At 50.2% G+C, this 19,149-nt stretch overlaps 2 protein-coding genes across 2 annotated transcripts; both read left to right on the top strand.

Moving 5' to 3' along the window:
- The first annotated feature begins 159 nt into the window (after positions 1-159).
- On the top strand, positions 160-10,913 carry LOC131269262 (transcription factor mef2A-like). The gene is made up of 7 exons (XM_058271610.1): positions 160-1,531; positions 2,404-2,674; positions 2,780-2,875; positions 9,827-9,998; positions 10,068-10,235; positions 10,302-10,650; positions 10,726-10,913. Exons 1-7 carry the CDS (start codon positions 160-162, stop codon positions 10,911-10,913), a joined length of 2,616 nt encoding a protein of 871 aa, XP_058127593.1.
- Positions 10,914-12,070: 1,157 nt separating this feature from the next.
- Positions 12,071-16,592, top strand: LOC131269004 (nose resistant to fluoxetine protein 6-like). Its single transcript, XM_058271313.1, has 6 exons — positions 12,071-12,091; positions 12,851-12,989; positions 13,412-13,778; positions 14,399-14,687; positions 15,305-16,412; positions 16,495-16,592. The coding sequence occupies exons 1-6, from the start codon at positions 12,071-12,073 to the stop codon at positions 16,590-16,592; spliced, it is 2,022 nt and encodes a 673-aa protein (XP_058127296.1).
- Positions 16,593-19,149: the final 2,557 nt, after the last annotated feature.

The following is a 19,149-nucleotide window of genomic DNA, read 5'->3' as shown; positions in this document are numbered from 1 at the left end:
GTTCTAAGCAGTCGTCAGGAGTAATTTCATTCGTGTGCAATCATAAGCCTTGCTGCAAACGGTGCAGTTCGTGCTAAGTTCTCGTTAGTTAACTGCGTCATAGGCGTCAGAGGACCTCTCCCAGTGGTAGTTTGGGCGAACATTGGATTGGAGGGCACGATGCAGCGCTCCAGTCCACTGTACGGTGGACCTTCGGTGACCGCGCCACCGTTGTTGGCTCCTCTTAGCAATGCCGAGCAGCAGCAGCAGCAGCAGCATCAGCACTACGAGACAATGACACACCAGCAGAATCAGCTCGGCAGTCCTCCGCATGGCCGAGGTACACTAAAGCGGAAGCTGCCAATCGTGGAGCTGGACAGTGCGCGCTACTCGGCCCCCTATTCACCCGTCACGGATGCCACCGGTGGCGGTAGTGGTAATGGTGGGCCACTTCTGAAGACCAAACCACGCAAGGAGTCCGCCTCGACGTCGGGCGGATGCAGCAGCGGCGTGGAGCTTCACGAGTTCCCGGCGTTCGGGCAAGCCTTTCAGGGTGTTTCGGGCATTGGCCAGTTTTACGTGATCGGCCCGAACGACACGAACAACAACGCGGCGAACGCCCTGACGCTCGCCGGCGACGGTCAGCAGCATCTGCACGCGCACGGCCAGGACCATCCGGACCATCACCATCAGCTAGCGACGTACATCTACGACGTCCCGACGGTCACCGAGCAGCATGTGGACGATGCGACGCAGGTGATACCGATTACCGAGCACCATCTCGTCTCAACCGTGCCGGTCTCGGACGTGGTGCATCACACCAACGGTATCGTGCTGACCGACATCAGCTCCTCAACCTGGACCAGCACGGCCGAGCTGCTCGATCTCGACCGCAAATCGACTGCACCGACCCTACCGACCAACGTCCACCAGCATCGCTACTCCATCATCAGTACCGAGCACCAGCACCATCACCATCATCAGCAGCAGCAGCAGCAGCAGCATTCACAACATCAACAGAGCCACCATCAAAACCATCAGTCACATCACCAACACCAGCACCACGGTCATCAGCATCATCAGCAGCAGCAGTGTCTCGTTACCACGCATCACCAACAGCACCACCAGCACCATCATCACCAACAACAACATCACCATACGAGCCATCAATCGTCCGTGCAGCAACTCCACATGCACCATCAACCGACTCCACAACAGCAGCAGCAACAGCAGTCGCCATCTTGTCCGTCTTCGCCACGGCTACCGGCCACACCGACAACCGTCTCCTCCCCGTCGCACAATGTCCCCACGTCACAACACCACAGCAACAATCAACCACCGGTGGGTCACCAGTACGTACCGCAGCAGTACGCTGCCGGCGACGCTGGCAGTCCCTACGGTAGCACCGGCAACAATCAGAGCAACACACCGGGCGGTGCCAGCTGGCCGAACCCGACGGCACAAACCGACGCAACCACGGAGGTCGCCAGCAGCCCTCGGATGGAGCCGGCCTCAGGAGGAGCACCAGTCACCAATGGTAAGGTCACTCTCGGCTAGCCCGGAGATAGGCGAGACAGTCAACCTCTTGGGGTATCTAAGGTTTTGCTACCGATGCGTTCTGACAGTTGCCAGGACCATCTGATGCGTGTGGGGCATGTTACAGTATTTGCATCTGCTCGAACTGCGTCGGATAGGTCCGAGTTCCAAGTGGTTGGGAATGTGAAACTAACACAAAAACAGTTATTCGTCAGACCCTCTCGTCGTCAGAGCCTATGGATGACGAGCGGTTCTAGCAAATCGGGGGAAAGGCACATCACGGCCTGTCACTGTCACCGAGCTGCTGACACCCGCCAGATCTAAGCAAATCGTACAAGTACGAGTTCCCAGACCAGCTGGCGCAAGGTACAGATATATTCTGGGCTCGCACAGACCCCCCCCCCTGAGATCGAAACACCGGAAGTTGTTGCAATTGATGAAAATTGAGTGCAAACATGGTCACGGATACGAGGGTTTCGTTCGCTGTCGTCTCTCGAGGATCTGACCCACGTCCCCTCCGCCCGGTTCCGGTGTTTACCCCGCAGCCCGTGATGAAATACACGATCCGTTCCGGGCATTTATACGCTGTTCACGCTCCGTTGCCGCCCTCCCCCCCACGGAGTCAGTGGTGTGTGAAAATATACCATTTAACTGGGCACATGTTCGATGCGGAATTAGGAACCCTTCATTCTCGCATGCACAGGGGAAATGGTACGCAACAGCGTTACCGGAACCGTGTCAAGTACCGGAAGCACGGCATTTTTTTTTTTCTTCTACCCATCCGTATCTTTCCTCGCGCAGGCTAATCGTTTGTCCTTGGTATTATTTCTTTCTGTTTTTATTGTATTTGCCACCGCCCTCCGCCCAACCCCGCGATCCGCGATGAAGCGTCCCAAACGCCGGACACGCCCGAGGACTGCAAGAACCTGTCGTGGCTGCTGAACTTCAAGCTGGACGACATACCGAACCTTTCGCCGCGCTCGAACAGAAAGCAGCGCTCGAAATCGAATGCTGCCGGAGGCGGCCAGAGCCAGAGTGCGGCTGATGGGTCCACTGGCGGCAACGGGAGCCTCGGGAGCGACCACGGCGCCGTCGCCATCGAGGAAGGTGATCTGAACGTCGGCGAGAATGTGACCATTGAGAGCAGTACCGGCAAATCGTACGTATGCCAACCTTATGCCCCCAATCCGCCAGGAAACCAACCGAGCCATTTGCTCCAACTCGCGCTTTCTTGTTCAATCTCTTCCGAATCCCGCACACCCAGACCCAAGAAACCGCCCTTCACCTACACCGAACTGATTGAGTACGCGCTGGAAGAGCAGGGGGACCTCACCGTAGCCGCCATCTACCAGTGGATTTCGTAAGTATTCCGCGGCCGTTGTTAGTAGTAGTCGGACGACACTTCCGGAACATGCAGGTATCTTCCATTCGGATAAACACCTTCGCCAGACTGTGAGACTTACCCACCCCAAACCCCATGCAAACAATCAACAAGCGTTTCGGGGCAAACAATCGTGCCAATCAGTTCTAGTCCTGGGCTGCAGGACTCCAGGGCAGGTTCTCCCACGGGCGTTTTCAGGGGGCGCATCCGGACAAGCCCCGGGACCCTCCAGGAGTCCGGAGCTCTTCAAACAACAAACACCGAGCGCTAATCGCTTCCCGACAACGCCTTGCCAGCGGCGGACCGCAAAGCGGCACAATATTTACAAACAATAAACAGTGTGCGTTCCGGCAGGCAGGTTGTGGGGATGGCCTCTCGCTGGCGAAACGGCGGCATTGCACGAGCTGCAAGTCAGGGTTTCCACTTCAGTTGAACGCAACTCGTGCTCACACGCTGAAGTCTGTGGGCAATTATACATCCGCCCATTTTTGCGACACATATTGTCTTAGTGCCTAGTTCCCGAGTTTCTAGTTCTGAGGCTTGTTGTGGTCTTCAGAGCCACCGCGACGGTCCGCGTATCGAAAGGAGGAACGAAATTCTCGGGCGAACCTGCTATCGAAAACAAAATGGCAGCCTTGGAAGGTGCTGCCGAACCTGCAGGTAGTGAGTAGTTGTGTGAGTGTTTGGGTACAGTTTTATCACCGTATCGTCCAACCGAAAGGAGGAACACCTAACGGTACACAACAGTGTTTGCCATTGGACCACTCGCACGATTGGTCAATCGCTCCGTACCGCTCACTCTCTCTCCCCTCAGTTGTGGTCAGTCGAAATGGACATTTTGCTATCCACAAAAACAGGAAGGTGCTTGACCGCAGACCGCAGAACGGACCACCTCCCTCTCGATAACAGAGTTCCAGTGCGCAGGTCCTTAGTATGCGGTACTCTCATCCCATCTGCTCGGCTGCCAGAGCGGGAAGGCCCGATTGGGGTGACCAGACCCCTTTCCTCCACCTCCACCCCCGAAAGAGTGCCACGGCGCATGAAAACCATTTTGTAGCCTTTGCGTAGGATGGAACAGGGGTTGCCTGCTCTAACCGCAATCCTATGCGGGTTCTTGCAATCCACCCCCGAGCCTGGGAGTTGGAGGCCATTTTCAATTTTCCACACGGACTGTCACCGATGTAATTGGCTAATGCGCATCCAACAATCGATGGATGGAAAGGACGCGTTTCAAGTAAAGTAAAGAGGTTATGTTAGAAGCTGCATGAGTTCCGAAATTCGGAAGAGAAAAGATATTTCTCTCTCGTCTAAATGCAGAATTGTTCAATTATACTCAAATATTACAATGCAATCAATTCATCAGTAAGGATTTTCAGGTTCTAAATAAAACAAAAACCTCTAATCCTCTAATGCCACAGATCTAGGTGACGAAAACAGGTTGCACACTCAGGCTTTAAACAAAAATTAGCTTATTTTTGAATATGTAACCCCACCTTTGGATAACACAAAACCAGTTTTGCAAATATATTAACTACATTTCTACCTTTTAAAGATTTATTCCTGGCAGTAGATTTAAAATTGCCACAAAATCCTTGAAACGCGATAAGGCTTTCAAATTATTAGGTAGTGAGGAATCATTAATTTATCGCAGTGCTTCACAGAAAAATCAACCAAAATTTCACAGATTGACTTAATACTCTCTCCTCTATTACGAAGAAATGACAAAAGGACATTTAAATTCTAGATTGTTGTACAAACGAAGATTTTCAGTAGCACTCTTTTCCGTGCGTAATGTTGTTGTTGTTGAATTTACCCAAAATCTTTGATTTAAAGAAAATCATCATTGCTATCGGAGCTATTTTCACATTCTTTTTGTCACTTTCATCGACATATCAGTTCTCTTAAGTTAACTTTCAAGAAAAGTATCGAGTTCAATTTCATCTAGCTTTTGATTGGATTTATTACCAACTGTGTGAAAATCTATTTTGAAATTGTTTTGTAAATTTCGCTGAGCTTTCAACTTGTTTAGTAAATATTGCAACTTCTTAAGTTGCTAAATAAAAAATAGACGCATGCGATCTTTCATTGCAATAAAATGAAATATTACACTTCTGCTGAAACTGACATGTTTCGAAACAATCAATAGAGACGGAAAAGGACTCGAAAAACAGGCGCTCACACATGAACCGAAACCGGATGACCCACTCTTACGAGGAAACCGAATCTTCCGGACCCGATAAGACTCTATTCTCGAGCTTGGTCAAAGATACGGCGAAGAAGCGCTTCCGTATGCGGTTGAAAAACAAACAGTAGCATTCCAGGCCAATTGTAGCAATCCACACAAACCGTTTTTACGATTTTCCCCGCAAAGTAAATTACAACAAACACACACACACACACATCCCTGATGTGACAAACAAGTGGTGTGTGCGTGCCGAGCAGTCCTACTACGTGGTTGCGTCAAACTAATCTTCATATTATGACAGTTTTATATACTGTCTACCGCTGCCCCGACCCCCTTCTCCCCAAGGGGCTTGGAAATTGATTTGGAAAATAGCATTGCGTCGGTGGATTCGGGCGGTCGGCGCGGGGTGGAACGCACGCGAAAATGGCAGATATTAATGGCGCCCTCCCCCCCCCCCTTTCCTCGAGGCACCCTTGCCCAGTGTGTGTGTGTGTGTAGTATGTTCACTGCCGTGGACGCGGCATGTGACAACATTGTAGACAGGGAGAGGATTTATGCAGCCAGTACGACAAGCAGTAGGGTGGATGGAGTGGTGTGGGAGGGTGGGGCACTTTAGGCGAATGAGGGAGTGGCCCCCGTTTGCCCGTCAGGCACGAGACAACGCGAGCGTGGCGTAGTAGCCCACCGTTTTTTCCCATTTCCCGGTGGTTGAGTTTTCTTTCTTCCCCCTCCCCTTGTTCGTCATTGAGCCGAATGGGCGGGTGGGTAAGAGTGGGAGGAGGCATCCCGGCACCTGGGTACGCAGGACGCAATTCTACTCTACGCTGGGCGCAACTGTCACGGCATTAAACATATACAACTAGAGACCACTGTTTACGACATCGGCGTGAAGTTGCACTTTGGTTCATGTGTAATTTCCATGCCAAGCCCCGGGGAGGGGGGGATGGTGTGCGGCCGGGGGTCGTGATAACACATCGCGTCGACTTAACAATGGCCGCGCTGTCGTCCAAGATGGCGGAACCCCAAAGTCGGCCGTAAAGTTTTCGCGGTTTTAGATGGTTGGAGGAAGAGGAACACAAGGACGCCGATCATGATGTGCATGACAATGATGATGGCAATATGCTTGTGTGCGTGTATGTGTCCCCGGGTGAATGATTAAACGATAAGACAGCTATAAACTGCTATATAGATATCAGAACCTAAGTGAATCCCCTACAATCAGGTTGCTTCTTCGATAATGATAACTTGATTTCCTCTTGGAAAAAGCCTTCCACCTCACGGGAAACTCCAACCATTCGTTGGAAGCATTAGGGAAATGGCAGTGTGCTACACCTCAACCTCCCTACTCACTCGCCGGGCATCCCCTTCGGATATCGCAAATGTCGCACCGAGGTCTGGTCCGGGGACTGGTTCCTCCAAAAAGCTCGGGTGAAGGTGCATGTGCACGGGTCGACGAACATCGATCGATCATAAATCGAACCGAACCTTGCCCGTCTTGCACCTGTGCGCTAGTCGGTGAAAACACCCGGAAGGTACATTTACCTCGTCGACCCCTACCCCCCTACTTCCGGTTGTGCCTCAGAGAAAGACAAAAACGAAAGGCACCCTCGAAGAAATGGAATGACAATCATCAGAACAGAGTGTTTGTGTGTAGCAGAAAACAGAGGGCAGGTGCAGGTGGTACTGGTGCGCCACCCTGCTCAGGTCATCAGGTTCGGTGCGCGTGCAGTATCGGTTTTATTGAATGGTCCCCCAATTTAACGGATGAGTGGACATGAGTGTGAGAGCTACTGCCAAGGGTCCTCCGATGCCAGCTGCTTGTGCATGGTGCAAGTTGGCAGGGTCCGCCGATGTGCCTACCATTGGAGGTCAACGTGTAATCGATGCGTTCCGGATGATTGACTTCACAGGACCCGCGACGCAACACGCGGAAGTACTTGGTACCAACATTGTATAGCCCGGTGGACTACCGCAGGAATGGAAGACGTCCAGGCACATCTAGCGAAACTTTCCGGCATCGACAACATCGCCTGAAACCCATTCGGTGGGCAATCTTTCGGCGAATAGCCTCCCATCAGCAATGCAGCAGCAACTGCATCACATTGTCCGTCAGGCGAAATACACCACTTTCCCTGTGGTGTTCCCCGAGGTGTAGCCAGGTGTAACGCTGTCGGTGAGGGGCACACATCCACCCGAAAAAAAAAACACCCGGAACAACCTGTGAAACGTCAATCGGGTATTTGATTTATACCGTTGGCGTACCATAGCGTACCCAAACAGCCCCCTTCCCGTGAGTTCGCGTACAGCTCGAGCTATGAGCTTCATATAAAGAGACCTCTATCCTCTCTACAGCCTTGCCATAAGGTAGCACGAAATTGTTCCACTCCTACCGGAAGGGACTGAGCAGTAGCTACATTGCCACCAGAAAATAGTACACCATATGGAGGCGCCGTCATCGTCGTCGTCGTCGTCGTCCGTGTCCGTGTGGATGAGGTCTTATGTAACGGTCCGGTTCGGGTAGCAGGAGCTGAGGAGTTCCGGGTTTGCTGTTCGGGGCACCCGGTAGTGCATGATTTATCCAATGATTTATGACAGCCGCTTTCCGAGGGGTGCCGAGGTGACGTCTTGGCTGGGCGGGCGGACGGATGGGGGGGCAAGATTTATAGACCTACCCTGCACTATCTGCAGGATGACCGTGCCGTGTAATCCCGGGTCGTTGCCAATCGTGGGGAGTGGAACGTTTGGCAAATCCTGGACTGATTCGTGGATGATGGATGGGTGGCTTGGATCGAGGACTACACGACCATCGGGTGGTTATAACTATCAGGCATCGGGAAATTCCTCAGTCAGGGATGATCTATGGATGAACGGGAGCTCCTGGGTAGTGTCCCAACAGGGGAGTGATAAATCCAAGGCGCAACTCTATATAATAGCTTTTCCTTTGAAAGCTCTCCGGACTAAGAAATGATTTGAAGATTTGCCAACTTTGATGGGTGTTTTCGACAAACTCAGCCAAACACATACACACACACACACACACCTTAATATGCACCAAGTGGTGCGGCAGAGAAAAATCGATGTCAACTGCTACGTTCTACGTCGGAGACCTTGAGCGGTTTATTATAGGCCGCTCGTCACCAACTCTTCTTCTGCAGTTGAAATGTAAATTGAATAACAACACCTTGCTGATGGCTTTACTTAAAAGAGATCCGTCAATTAGCTAACAATTCGGTGTGCAATAAGTATGGCGTTCTTTACTGATTCTCTGGTATGAATCCAAATGGTTTCGTGACAGTTCATATCGTCCGAAACTACGATCAACCCGCTCAAAAATCAATCGATGTGTTATAAAGAGATGTGCTAATAAACCGTTCTAGTGTGGCTGGCACTGGTAAGAACTGGGCGAACGACGACATTCTCCGGCGTGAAAACCCCGGGTTGTAGAGTTTGTTCGCCAACCGAGTCGAAAGTAAACGCACTCCGCATCGCCAGCGCCAGGCGGTTTGGTGGTTGAGGCAAAAAACAGGCTGGCTGGAGAAGGAGGGAAACAGGCACGAGCTGGTATCCAAAACTCTCCCCTCCATTATGTATGCTTCTAATGCCACCATTTTCCACCGGGTTTTTCTCCACTGCGCCATTCCACCGTTTCTCCCTGATTCCCGAGCGCAGTGACATTCGCCAGCCCCCGGGGGGGGGTGGAGAGAGAAACGGTGCGAGTGGTGGGGGGGAGTGGAGGGTTCGGAGCGGAGAAAATTGGGCCGACGAACCCCCACCCTTCCCCGTGAATCGAAAAAAAAGCAAGTGATTGAGGTGAAGGAAACGAACGGCAAAGGCACAGAAGCTAAACTTGAGCAAAGAACTTGGACCCTCGGGTGTTGGTTCCATTCCTTCTTAGTAAAAAGAAAAAAGCATACTAGTAGCACGAGCGAAGATGGTGCACCCGTTCTCTCCGCTGGCGCTATGTGTGTGTGTGTATGTGTGTGGGTGTGTCTGTTTTCTTTTTCTTTTCCTACAACCGGAACCATCCGGACGGTGGAAATCGCGGCGCAAATGTCAAACGCCCGCAGCCCACGGACAATGACAAGGCGCGGTGCACAGGAAAAGCAAAGAAAAAGGAGGGAGGGAGAGGGGGGGTAAGGGCAGCGATAGAAGCAAAACAAAGAAAAAACGCGGACGCGGTAAAAAAAACAACCCACGAAACCCCGTTAAAAAGTTGGAAAAGCGCCCGAAAAGTTACAACTTTAACCAGTCGGCCATTATTGGACCCGTACACGGCGGAGAGGAAAGGCAACCACGGGCTGGGGGTTTGTGACAGGAGGAAAGTTAGGCGGTTTGGGAGGCGGATGGGAAGGCAAGGAAGTTGTCGAGGGAAATATTCGCTGGAGCCAATGGAGGGAAGCCACTAGCGCTTACCGTCTCCTTGTTGGAAGTATTCCTTTGGTGTCAAAGCAGTCTATACCAGATGAGCATACCTAAACGCAGGATATGACCGTGTAAATAGACAAAGAGAGAAACTTATCTTTTAAAATTCTTGTTTTGATTTGAACCCTTAACAAGGATTGGAATCGCAAAAGGTTGGATGAGTAAGTAAAGGAGTTACTAGTCATTACAGAGATCTGAATTCCTGATTGGGATGAAAATGAAAGCGTCAAACGTCAAGAGTAGCAGATACTACTAAAAAAATGGACGAATATATCGCTACAATGTTGCACCTTCCTAACAGTAGTCAATCCTATCCGATACAGGGATCACTTTCCGTACTACAAATCTCACGACGACCGTTGGAAAAACTCCGTTCGGCACAACCTGTCGATCAACCCGCACTTCCGCAAGGGTCGCAAGTCGTCGCACGGTTCCGGGCACCTCTGGACAATCTCGAGCCGCAACTCGGAGGACAACTTCCTCGCTTGGGAGCACGTAAGTAATGACCTCCTGACTCGCGATTCATGTCTCGACTGACTGATATCGGTGTTCGTCCCTGTGCAGAAAAAGCAACGCTTCGAGTGGTTCTTCAAGATGGAGGCGAACGCGCGCGTCCGAGAGCTGGGTACGACCGACTCGATGACGGACGACGAGGTGGCTGCTGCCACGGCTAGCCTGGCACAGTACGCCCCGAAGTCCCCTACGGCAGGACCCGGTAGTCCGGTGTGTCAGGTAGGAGCGGGTTCGACCGGGCGAGTGCCGGCTGCAGATACTCACCTTTCTCTACCGCCATTGCAGACCCTTGAAGCCATAAATCCCGCTGCTTCCGAACCAAATCATCACCTTCCAGTGCAGACCACGCTACAACAGCAGCAGCAACAGCAGCAGCACCACCACCATCATCAGCACCACCATCAGCAACAGCAGCACGCACATCAACAGGGCCCGCAGCAGATCGCGACCACGTATCAGCATACGCAGACACTGTACGCCGACATCATCACCAGCGCGCAGTTCGAGGTAACTGCGACGTCGGAAGAAATCAAACACGCTGAAGAGGACACACTCAACGGGTTCCGGCGAGGGACGGAGATACAGATCGTGCGCCCCACGCAAACCATACAGACGTACGAAATGTTGGATACAGGTAGGTACCCGAGAACCCTCCCCCGAAAGTAGCCCCAGAGCTGCACTCTAACAGTCGATTTCACCAAACCCGCAGAGTATAGCATTGCCGACTACCTGAACCCGGTGCCGAAGGAGGAAATCGTGCAGGAGTGCGGCCTGCGCTCGGTGGCGCTCGATCCGGCCGAGCTTGGCATCAACATTCCGTCGGCCACCGGCCAGGACGAGGACATCCTGTTCGACGACTTCAATCTGAACTACTTCGGCAATAACATCATGACCTGACGTCGTGCTGTCCCCTTGCATCAGCAGGAGGCGGAGGAGCAGGACCAACACCAGCCGTCCGAACCGACTATCCTGACCGTCACGCCAGTGCTCGAACCGTCAACGTCCTGTCTGTCGCTGCCGATCGACGGCACCGTCCACCAGATCGTCGCAATGATCCCAGCCACGGTGACCGGACCTGGGACTCCGTCGATCGTGCACCTGCACCAAGGCAGCGGTATCCACTAGCCTCTGGCGTTTTAGTCCTAGAATCGACATTAGGCGCCCTTACGTAGGCAGGCGTTAACTTCAACTTATCATTTCAAGACTTTCCCAAAACCCAAAACAACCACGACGCTTCAGCTACTACTACTCCAACAGTGCGCTGGATGTGTGTATCCAGGGGTTCTCTTGTTTTGCTTTCGTTTCTTTATCCACCGAGGTCGAGCCTCAGAACCGTGAGTGTGTACATTTGTGAGCATTGCACGCTGGTGCTGCAAACGGTTGTTAAATACCTACATGTACTAGTCGATAATCAAAGATGGCGCCCCAGTTGCAGCGCGCCGCAATAGGACTAACTGTCGGTGACGGTAGAATAGTCCGTCTCATTTATGCGATGCTAGTCAAAACATCCCTTACCAAGTCCAAAGCAGACGGCCGACGAACTAGTCCAGCTAATATTGTATAAGAACTTACCGACTACAGCCTCCGACACAGGTCGCTCAGTGCACTCAGCAAATCCAACCAGCATCTCTACGATTTAAGCCCATTCGTGCCATTTTGCAACTCCGTGACGGTGAACCAATTCCAAGAGTCAAGAACTCCAGTCGTGTTTGTGTGGACGTGTGTGTGCGTGTGTGTGTGTGTGTGTGTGCGTGTATGCCACCGGTACACGGAAGTAGAGCAGGTCCGGCGGTCACCGTAGTACCGAGGCTGGTTCCCCCTAAAATGTTATCGGTTTGTACTCCGGGCACCTTACCGCGATGCAAAATCACCTACAGTACCACAAATCTCTAGCGAAGTAAGGATTTTCTTCTGTTCCCATCTATCTAGTCATCAGTTTGTGTTTATAAATCGATAAACCACCCTATCAAACAAACTAAATAATGTGTATCATCGTAGTTTGATTGTTGTTTTCTTTTACGAAACGTCCTCAAATAATAATGAAATCTAAGGCAATGACGTACGGCAGTCTCTGGGTAAAGATGTTCCTGCTTCAATAATGATCTGATGACACTCCCTCAACACAAGCAGATAAACATAACCGTAAGATCCAAAGACTTCGTTTAACGCTTGGAATTGTTTGGTATTTACTGGACTACTTTCACATAGTATAAGAGCATATAGGTCCTGTATAGGTCCAACTGACTTCCTAAATGATTTTCACTACAAACCATCCCAACAACAAAGGCGGAGTTTAGCTACGACTGTGGAGCAGAATCATAGTGCACAATGGAAGATAGAAGCGGGTCAATGAAATCCATGACGCCAGCCTTAGAGCTACAGCTGCCAGGCTAAATGCTATAAACGCGTGAACGGCATCGGTATCGGGCGCATGCAAACCCGGCAATATATTGGAATACTACACAATCGAGATAAAGCGGCGATTGCGAGATGGCTGTTGGGTTTACCGGCTGGGAAAAGCAGCTATTCGACTTCGAAGGCCGTTATCTGCGCTACACTTGACCATTGAGGCTCGAGACATCGAGTTGGCGTACCGGGGCGGGAGTTTCAGAATGAGAACGAACCTCAAGCACCGCACAAGTATATAAAACTCCCGTCGCTTCACTCGAACCAGATCAGTAGGTGCTTAGGTAGTGATACCGGGTGGGTGCTTCTGGTATTTTTCGAGCAAGACGCAAACCGAACGCACCATGCGTCACCAAAGGCTGCCCCGGTTGGTGGCGCTGTTCGCTGCGATCGCAGTCGTTTCATCGCTGGACCTCCCCCCTCCACAGTTAGCCACATTCGCCGGAATTCCGGCGGAAATTCTTCAATCAGCCAACACGAGTCTTTTGAGCGACGGGACGCACTGTGAGCACCAGTTCCGGGCGCTAGTGATGGGACTAAAAGCGAAAGAGTTTTGGTCAATCGAATGTAAGTAGGGGTTCGTTCGGTTCAGTAGACCTTCAGTGTGTGTGTGTGTTAAAAGACTTTGCATACCGATGGTGTTCGAGAGCTTTCGCTTCAAGATCGGATTTCCTCCAAGTGAGCAAGTGAGCCCAGGTGAACCAGAAGGCTGCGCCTAAATCCAAAGTAAACTGCCAAGAAGTTGACGAGTGTCGTCGGCATGCTGAAGTTGGGACCATTTAGTGCACAAGTGCCTGCTTCAAGTGGTTCAAGCACGTTAATCCAAAGCAAGTGTCGCTATTTTTACAACCGCACATATAGGCCACTAGAGACTTAGAGCGGATTTCAGCCCACTTGAGTGAAATACCATCGCACTTATCGTACACCTTGTCGACACTACCGTTCAGCGACATCTCTCACCATCATTATCTCTTCCGTTTTGTTCCCAGTGGTCGACTCGTGGGGCAAATGGCCAGCGGGTATCTTCGCCGGCAACCTGTACGAGCTGGGACACTACGACCAGTGTGTCGACCTGTGGCACAATGCCGGCGGCCTTGCCGGCGCGATCCAGGGGCGCTACTGCTTTCTCACCGTGCCACTGAAGGGCCTGCTGCCCGCGTCGGTCCACCAGCCACGTATCATGCCCGGCACGTCCGGAGACCTCTGGGCTGCCCGGCTCGGTGCGTGCATACCGGCTGCCTGCACCGCTGACCACTTCCTGCAGCTACTCAACCGAACCGTCCCGAACCTGCCTGACGTCCGGCTGAGTTGCAATCAAATACCCGAACCGCTAGGTGGCTCCCAGGCCGCAGCTATGTAAGACATCCTCACTTCAGCTGTGCGACTAACATTTAGATCCGTAGATACGAATCTCCTTAACCTTTTGTGATTTATGAACCTCCATCAACAATAATGACTCATAAATCATCGATAATTTTATGACACACTGACCAGTCATGAATCTCCAATGAACCATGATTCACGAATGATTCTTGAATCGCCCAAAATTAATGTACATAAATGATCTTCAGTAAATTTAGCACCTATCGATTTGACTAATTATCTAGATAACCTGAGCTTAATGAAGCAACGTTTTTTGTACGCAAATAGTCTTAAGATTCCTGAGAAAATGTTTCCGAATTCATTAGTATTTCGACAAGAGACACATAAATAAGATAATCTTTCACACGTCGGAGCATCATGATTCGTTACAGATTCACGAATCGTCGGTGATTCATGAATCTTGAAAGATTCAAGATTTGCTTGTGATTCGCAAATCGCGGATGACAAATTCGTGATTTGCCAAAGGATTCCAAAACTCATTCAATCTGAATGAATCTTCCATAAACGATTCCTATAGATGAATCTGATCGATGGATCCATAAGGAACATCTCTAAGTCCTCACACCACCATGGGTGTTTTTTTTTCTTTGCAGTGCGTTCTTCGCCACGATACTCCTGCTGGCGCTTGCCAGCACGCTGTACGACGTAGTGGCCCGCTGCCGGCGGCGTAAGGCCCATCCGAATCTGGTCATGTTTTCGCTCGTCACCAACGGCCGGAAGCTGCTGGCGACCGTCGACCGCAGCCGGCCGGACGCCGGGAAGTCCAGCACGATCGATTGCATCAACGGAATACGCGTGATTTCGATGGTTTGGGTCGTGTTCAGCCACAACTACACCCGTATCGGGATGGTGCCGCTCATCAACTCGAAAGTCATCGGAACGGTAAGTTTCCCAGAATCGTCCATTCAAACACAACGCAACAAACATACTCTCAACAAAGGTTTGTGACTGCCAAGATTTGTTGACTTTTGCTACATTATCTGAAACAGTCTAACGTCACAAATACCTCGAGAGAAGCTACACAATTCAAACAAAACTTAGTGTTACAGCGCTTTGCAAATCATAAAACGTATCAAATCGTTGAACATATGTAAAATGTTTAAACAGTCTGTTTGTGGTACAATAATAATACCAACATTTTTGATAAACAGCTTAGGACGACCTCGTCTTACAACAAAGTATAAGCAAAGGATGAGCCATTCATTCAAAGATCACTCGAATCCAACACTTTACTTTGGTTTTAAAGATACCTAAATATGTTTAAAAAAAAAGATGTAAAACTTATGTCAATATCCTAATAGTGTTTAGGTACATTTGGGAGGCCGTCCGATAATGTTATACTCGATGAAAGAATTGGAAAAGTTCACTTCAATTGAAAGATACACACGATTGCATTGGTGTGATGTAGACAGTAGTACTAACATAATGTGAATGTAGTTTGATTACTTCAATACTATGCTTCATGGTTGTTGACGCGTGTTGTTCATTCCTCATTGCAGTGGCTGAAGTCGTACCACAGCGTGCTGGTCGTCGCCTCGACGGTGTCGGTGGATTCGTTCTTCGTCATCAGCGGGGTGCTCACCTGCTGGAGCTTGCTGAACGCGCTGGACAAGAGTGGCAGGCTCAACCTGCCGCTGATGTACGTGCACCGCTACCTGCGACTCACGCCGGCCCTCGGTGCCCTCGTGCTCTACTCGGCGACGCTGATGCGCCACAACGGCTCGGGCCCGTTCTGGGACAGCGCGATGACGCTGACGTCGGGCCACTGCCGCTCCTACTGGTGGTCGACGCTGCTGTACGTGCAGAACTACGTGAACCCGCGCGAGCTCTGCCTCGGCCACACCTGGTACCTGTCGGTCGACATGCAGCTGTACCTGCTGGCCCCGCTGCTCATCTATCCGCTGTGGCGCTGGGGCCGCCGGGCGCTGCTGCTGGTCGTCGCCCTCGCCCTCGCCTCGATGGTGACAGTGCTCGTGCTGTTTCTCGTGTACGACCTGCGGCTCTCGTTTCTGGCCGTGGACGACAACCGCATCCGGCACGTGCACACCTACTATCCGACGCACACGCGCGCCGGCGCCTGGCTGGTCGGCGTGGGAGTCGGCTACGTGCTCCAGCGCACCCGCAAGCACTACGTCCCGCTCGCCCGGTGGGCCGTCGCACTCGGCTGGACGCTGGCGGCCGCCACCATGCTGACCATCCTGTTCGCCGACCATCCGCTGCAGCAGCCCGATTACGCCACCAACCCGCTCGTGGCCGACGCGCTCTACGAGGCGCTCAACCGGGTCGCCTGGGCCGGCGCCGTCGGCTGGATCGTGTTTGCCTGCGTCAACGGGTACGGCGGTCCGGTCAATCGGTTCCTCGGCGCCACCATCTGGCAACCGCTCGGGCGCCTCTCGTACTCCATCTATCTGCTGCACCTGCCCATCCAGCTCATGATGGCCGGCAGCGCCCGGCTGCCGTACTACTTCACCGACCTGCACGCCGTGTACCAGTTCTGGGGCGACATCGGCTTCACGCTCACCCTTGCCCTTGCCTGGGCGCTGCTCTTCGAGTCCCCAATCATCGGCCTGGAGCGGATGCTGTTCGGAAGAGGCAAAAACACGACCGGTAAGTAGATGCCCAACAGTCCCTTCACTACTTTAAGCTTACCTATTGCTGATGCGGTGTCCTAAAATCCATGCCTTTCCAGAATCCCGCACCAAGGAGGAGGAAAGCAATCCGACGCCGGACAAGCAGGACGTCCTACCGAAGACACTTTCGCTAACACTACAAACGGCGCGCCTCTAACAACAACAAGCACGCAAAGCAAACAAACGAACAAAAACCGAATCCAAGACTGCCGCGTTTTCATTGTCTTCACACATCTAGTGTAGGGAAAAATTAAACTTTATTCTGACGCTATAACAGTAATATAATATAGTAATGATAATAATAATGTTTTGATTTGCTTTTGTTTATGTATATGTATATATATATCTATTACGACTAATGACACACAGCATTAAGGTTCTTACGTCTTTCGTTTCTTAGTCCTTCTATTGTATTTGCCTCATATTTCCTCCGGCGGCTTTTCCCTTACTGTACTAACTACATCACGCTTAACCCTCTCGCTCGATTCCCTGAAAATACCTCCAACGCTTCCATCTCGGTTCCTACACTCACACCGCTAAGTGCTATCATAAGAATTTTCTGACAAATTACGCACAAAAATAATAATAACAAAAACGGAGAGTTGGCACACACGAGCTGCATTCCTCACGGTTACAACTGCGGCTTGCATTTAATTATGCACCCGTACGCTTCGGCGTTTGGCCGATCTCTGACTCGCAGGCTTTCGCATTCGCCGTACCCCGTGTGATCCGTTCCGACGGCAAACGGGTTTCATTTTTTCTTTGTGTTTGCTTTTTTTTTTCTTGTTTTACGAGTGATGATTGTACGCCTCTAAACCCGTTCTAAGCTAGTGGACACTGGCAGTCCGAAGCCAGGCGCACCGGGGACGGTATTACGGTATGGATTGTATTCAGTTTGTGCTTTTCTGTTTCACTGCGGTTGTAATTGGTTCATGGGGGCAAAACACCGTTCGGTTCCACTATTCTTGCCTGCCTACTGCTACATACACCGCCGTTCTGGTTCAGCTTAACGCTCTAAAGTTTACAAAACTAATTAATACAGCCCTAAAGTATGCAACTAATAAATACTGCCTCACTAAATATTCGGCGCATAGCACAGAAGTCCACGGCGTACAGTATGTTGAACCTATGATTGAGATAAACAGATGCTACTAGCTGATAGAATATTTTATGAAATAAATAAAGCAACTCCAGAGCTAACCTAACCGATCCGGTGGTGCGATTCGTTTCGCTCGAGACGTTGCTGCCCTCCCATTAACCTAACCGAGTTTGCCGGGTTGGGTTTAATCAATCGTACCGGGTCGTCGATTACCGAAACCTCGATGTATTTTAACTCATTACATTACCCTCCAACATTAACCTAGCGTGGAAACCTGCCGGCAACCATTGCAACCATTGGTTTGATTTTTCCCTGCTCTCTGTTTTCCACGCGCCTGCAACGTGCAAGATATCACCTGTTCGTAAGGCTCACGGGCTGTTAATTTGTTACTGCTATCAATCAATGCAAGATGTCGTCCTCTGCCTTCGCAAGAAACTGCGGTCTTCTCTCGTTTCCATATCGTTTGAAATATATCTCTGCCATCAACAAACGAGGACTTTCTTTTAGATCTTTTCGATATCCAACGTTCGTCCAATCTCGGCCGATGGATTACGCATTACATTGTGCCACACGCTCCTAACACGTTGATCAACAGCTCTGTTTGTAAATAACATATGCATTTAAATTCAAATTGTGATTTTCATAGCATTTCATTTCCACGTCCTGCGTCGTCCTAACTAACACTAAGGTTAAAATATGGCAGTCTGCGGTGTTATAATGTTTAGACCTTCGGGTTCGACACACGGAACACTCAAATGCGACCAACAACGGTGACGACGCTGAGATTAGTCTAAGGGGCGTACAACGAGACACTGTTTTCGATCACGATGCGCATCTTTGTTCGTCGATGTATGGCAATTTATTTTATTTTTATTAATTTATCTATTATTTGTGTTAATATTTAGTTTTTGAAACAGCAGTGAAAGTGTAGATAATGTGAAAAATGTGGTGCTGCAGATGTTTGTTCGCGTTCCCTTACGTGCATTTTGATTTTCGATGTTGAAAAAAGACAAGCATAGAATTGGAGAGTTTCATTCATTACATGTAGGATTTGGTTTCACCATTTCTTCGTTTAAACGTATTTTGCACTCACGACGTTCGTCCGCGCGGGAAGCGAATTAGTCTTAGGCTTTGGCAATGAACATTTGTTTTCATTCCAAACGATGCATATCCACTCCACTTATCTAGGTTTTTATTGAATAGTACGATACCTAACCAGGTCAACGATTTGCACATTTCTGTTTGCACGCATACTCAAAGTATACAGGAGAAATAAAAATTATAAACATCATTTACGAAGAACTATGAAACGCATTTAGCATTAACGAAAAAAGCAAACAAAAAACAAAAACTAAATACTTGGAATCACCTTGCTAATAGCAAACGAATAAATGACTTAAACTATTCGGTTCTGTTCTTTGTCTAGGGCGAGATTTTTATGATGCCGAACGAAAACCGCACTCAGCGCAGTAAGCAGGCACCCTGTAAAACGTAATGGTGTATTTGAAACCCTACAGTTTTTGGTAGTTCGCTTTCTGATGAAGAAAAGAAACTCGCTTTCGATCAACTTTGCATACGTAAGCTTATAGAAAAGTATAAATTGCAATAAAAAAGA

The sequence above is a fragment of the Anopheles coustani genome, chromosome X (assembly GCF_943734705.1).
Source record: "Anopheles coustani chromosome X, idAnoCousDA_361_x.2, whole genome shotgun sequence".
Classification (NCBI taxonomy): Eukaryota; Metazoa; Arthropoda; class Insecta; order Diptera; family Culicidae; genus Anopheles; species Anopheles coustani.
This window is presented reverse-complemented; position numbering and strand designations above follow the sequence as displayed.

Coding starts and splice junctions, on each gene's coding strand:
- LOC131269262 (XM_058271610.1), top strand. CDS start 160: ATGCAGCGCTCCAGTCCACTGTACGGTGGACCTTCGGTGACCGCGCCA. Junction 2,876..9,826: donor GCCATCTACCAGTGGATTTC/GTAAGTATTCCG, acceptor TATCCGATACAG/GGATCACTTTCCGTACTACA. Junction 10,651..10,725: donor GTACGAAATGTTGGATACAG/GTAGGTACCCGA, acceptor CCAAACCCGCAG/AGTATAGCATTGCCGACTAC.
- LOC131269004 (XM_058271313.1), top strand. CDS start 12,071: ATGACGTACGGCAGTCTCTGG. Junction 12,990..13,411: donor AGAGTTTTGGTCAATCGAAT/GTAAGTAGGGGT, acceptor TTTTGTTCCCAG/TGGTCGACTCGTGGGGCAAA. Junction 14,688..15,304: donor ACTCGAAAGTCATCGGAACG/GTAAGTTTCCCA, acceptor TCCTCATTGCAG/TGGCTGAAGTCGTACCACAG.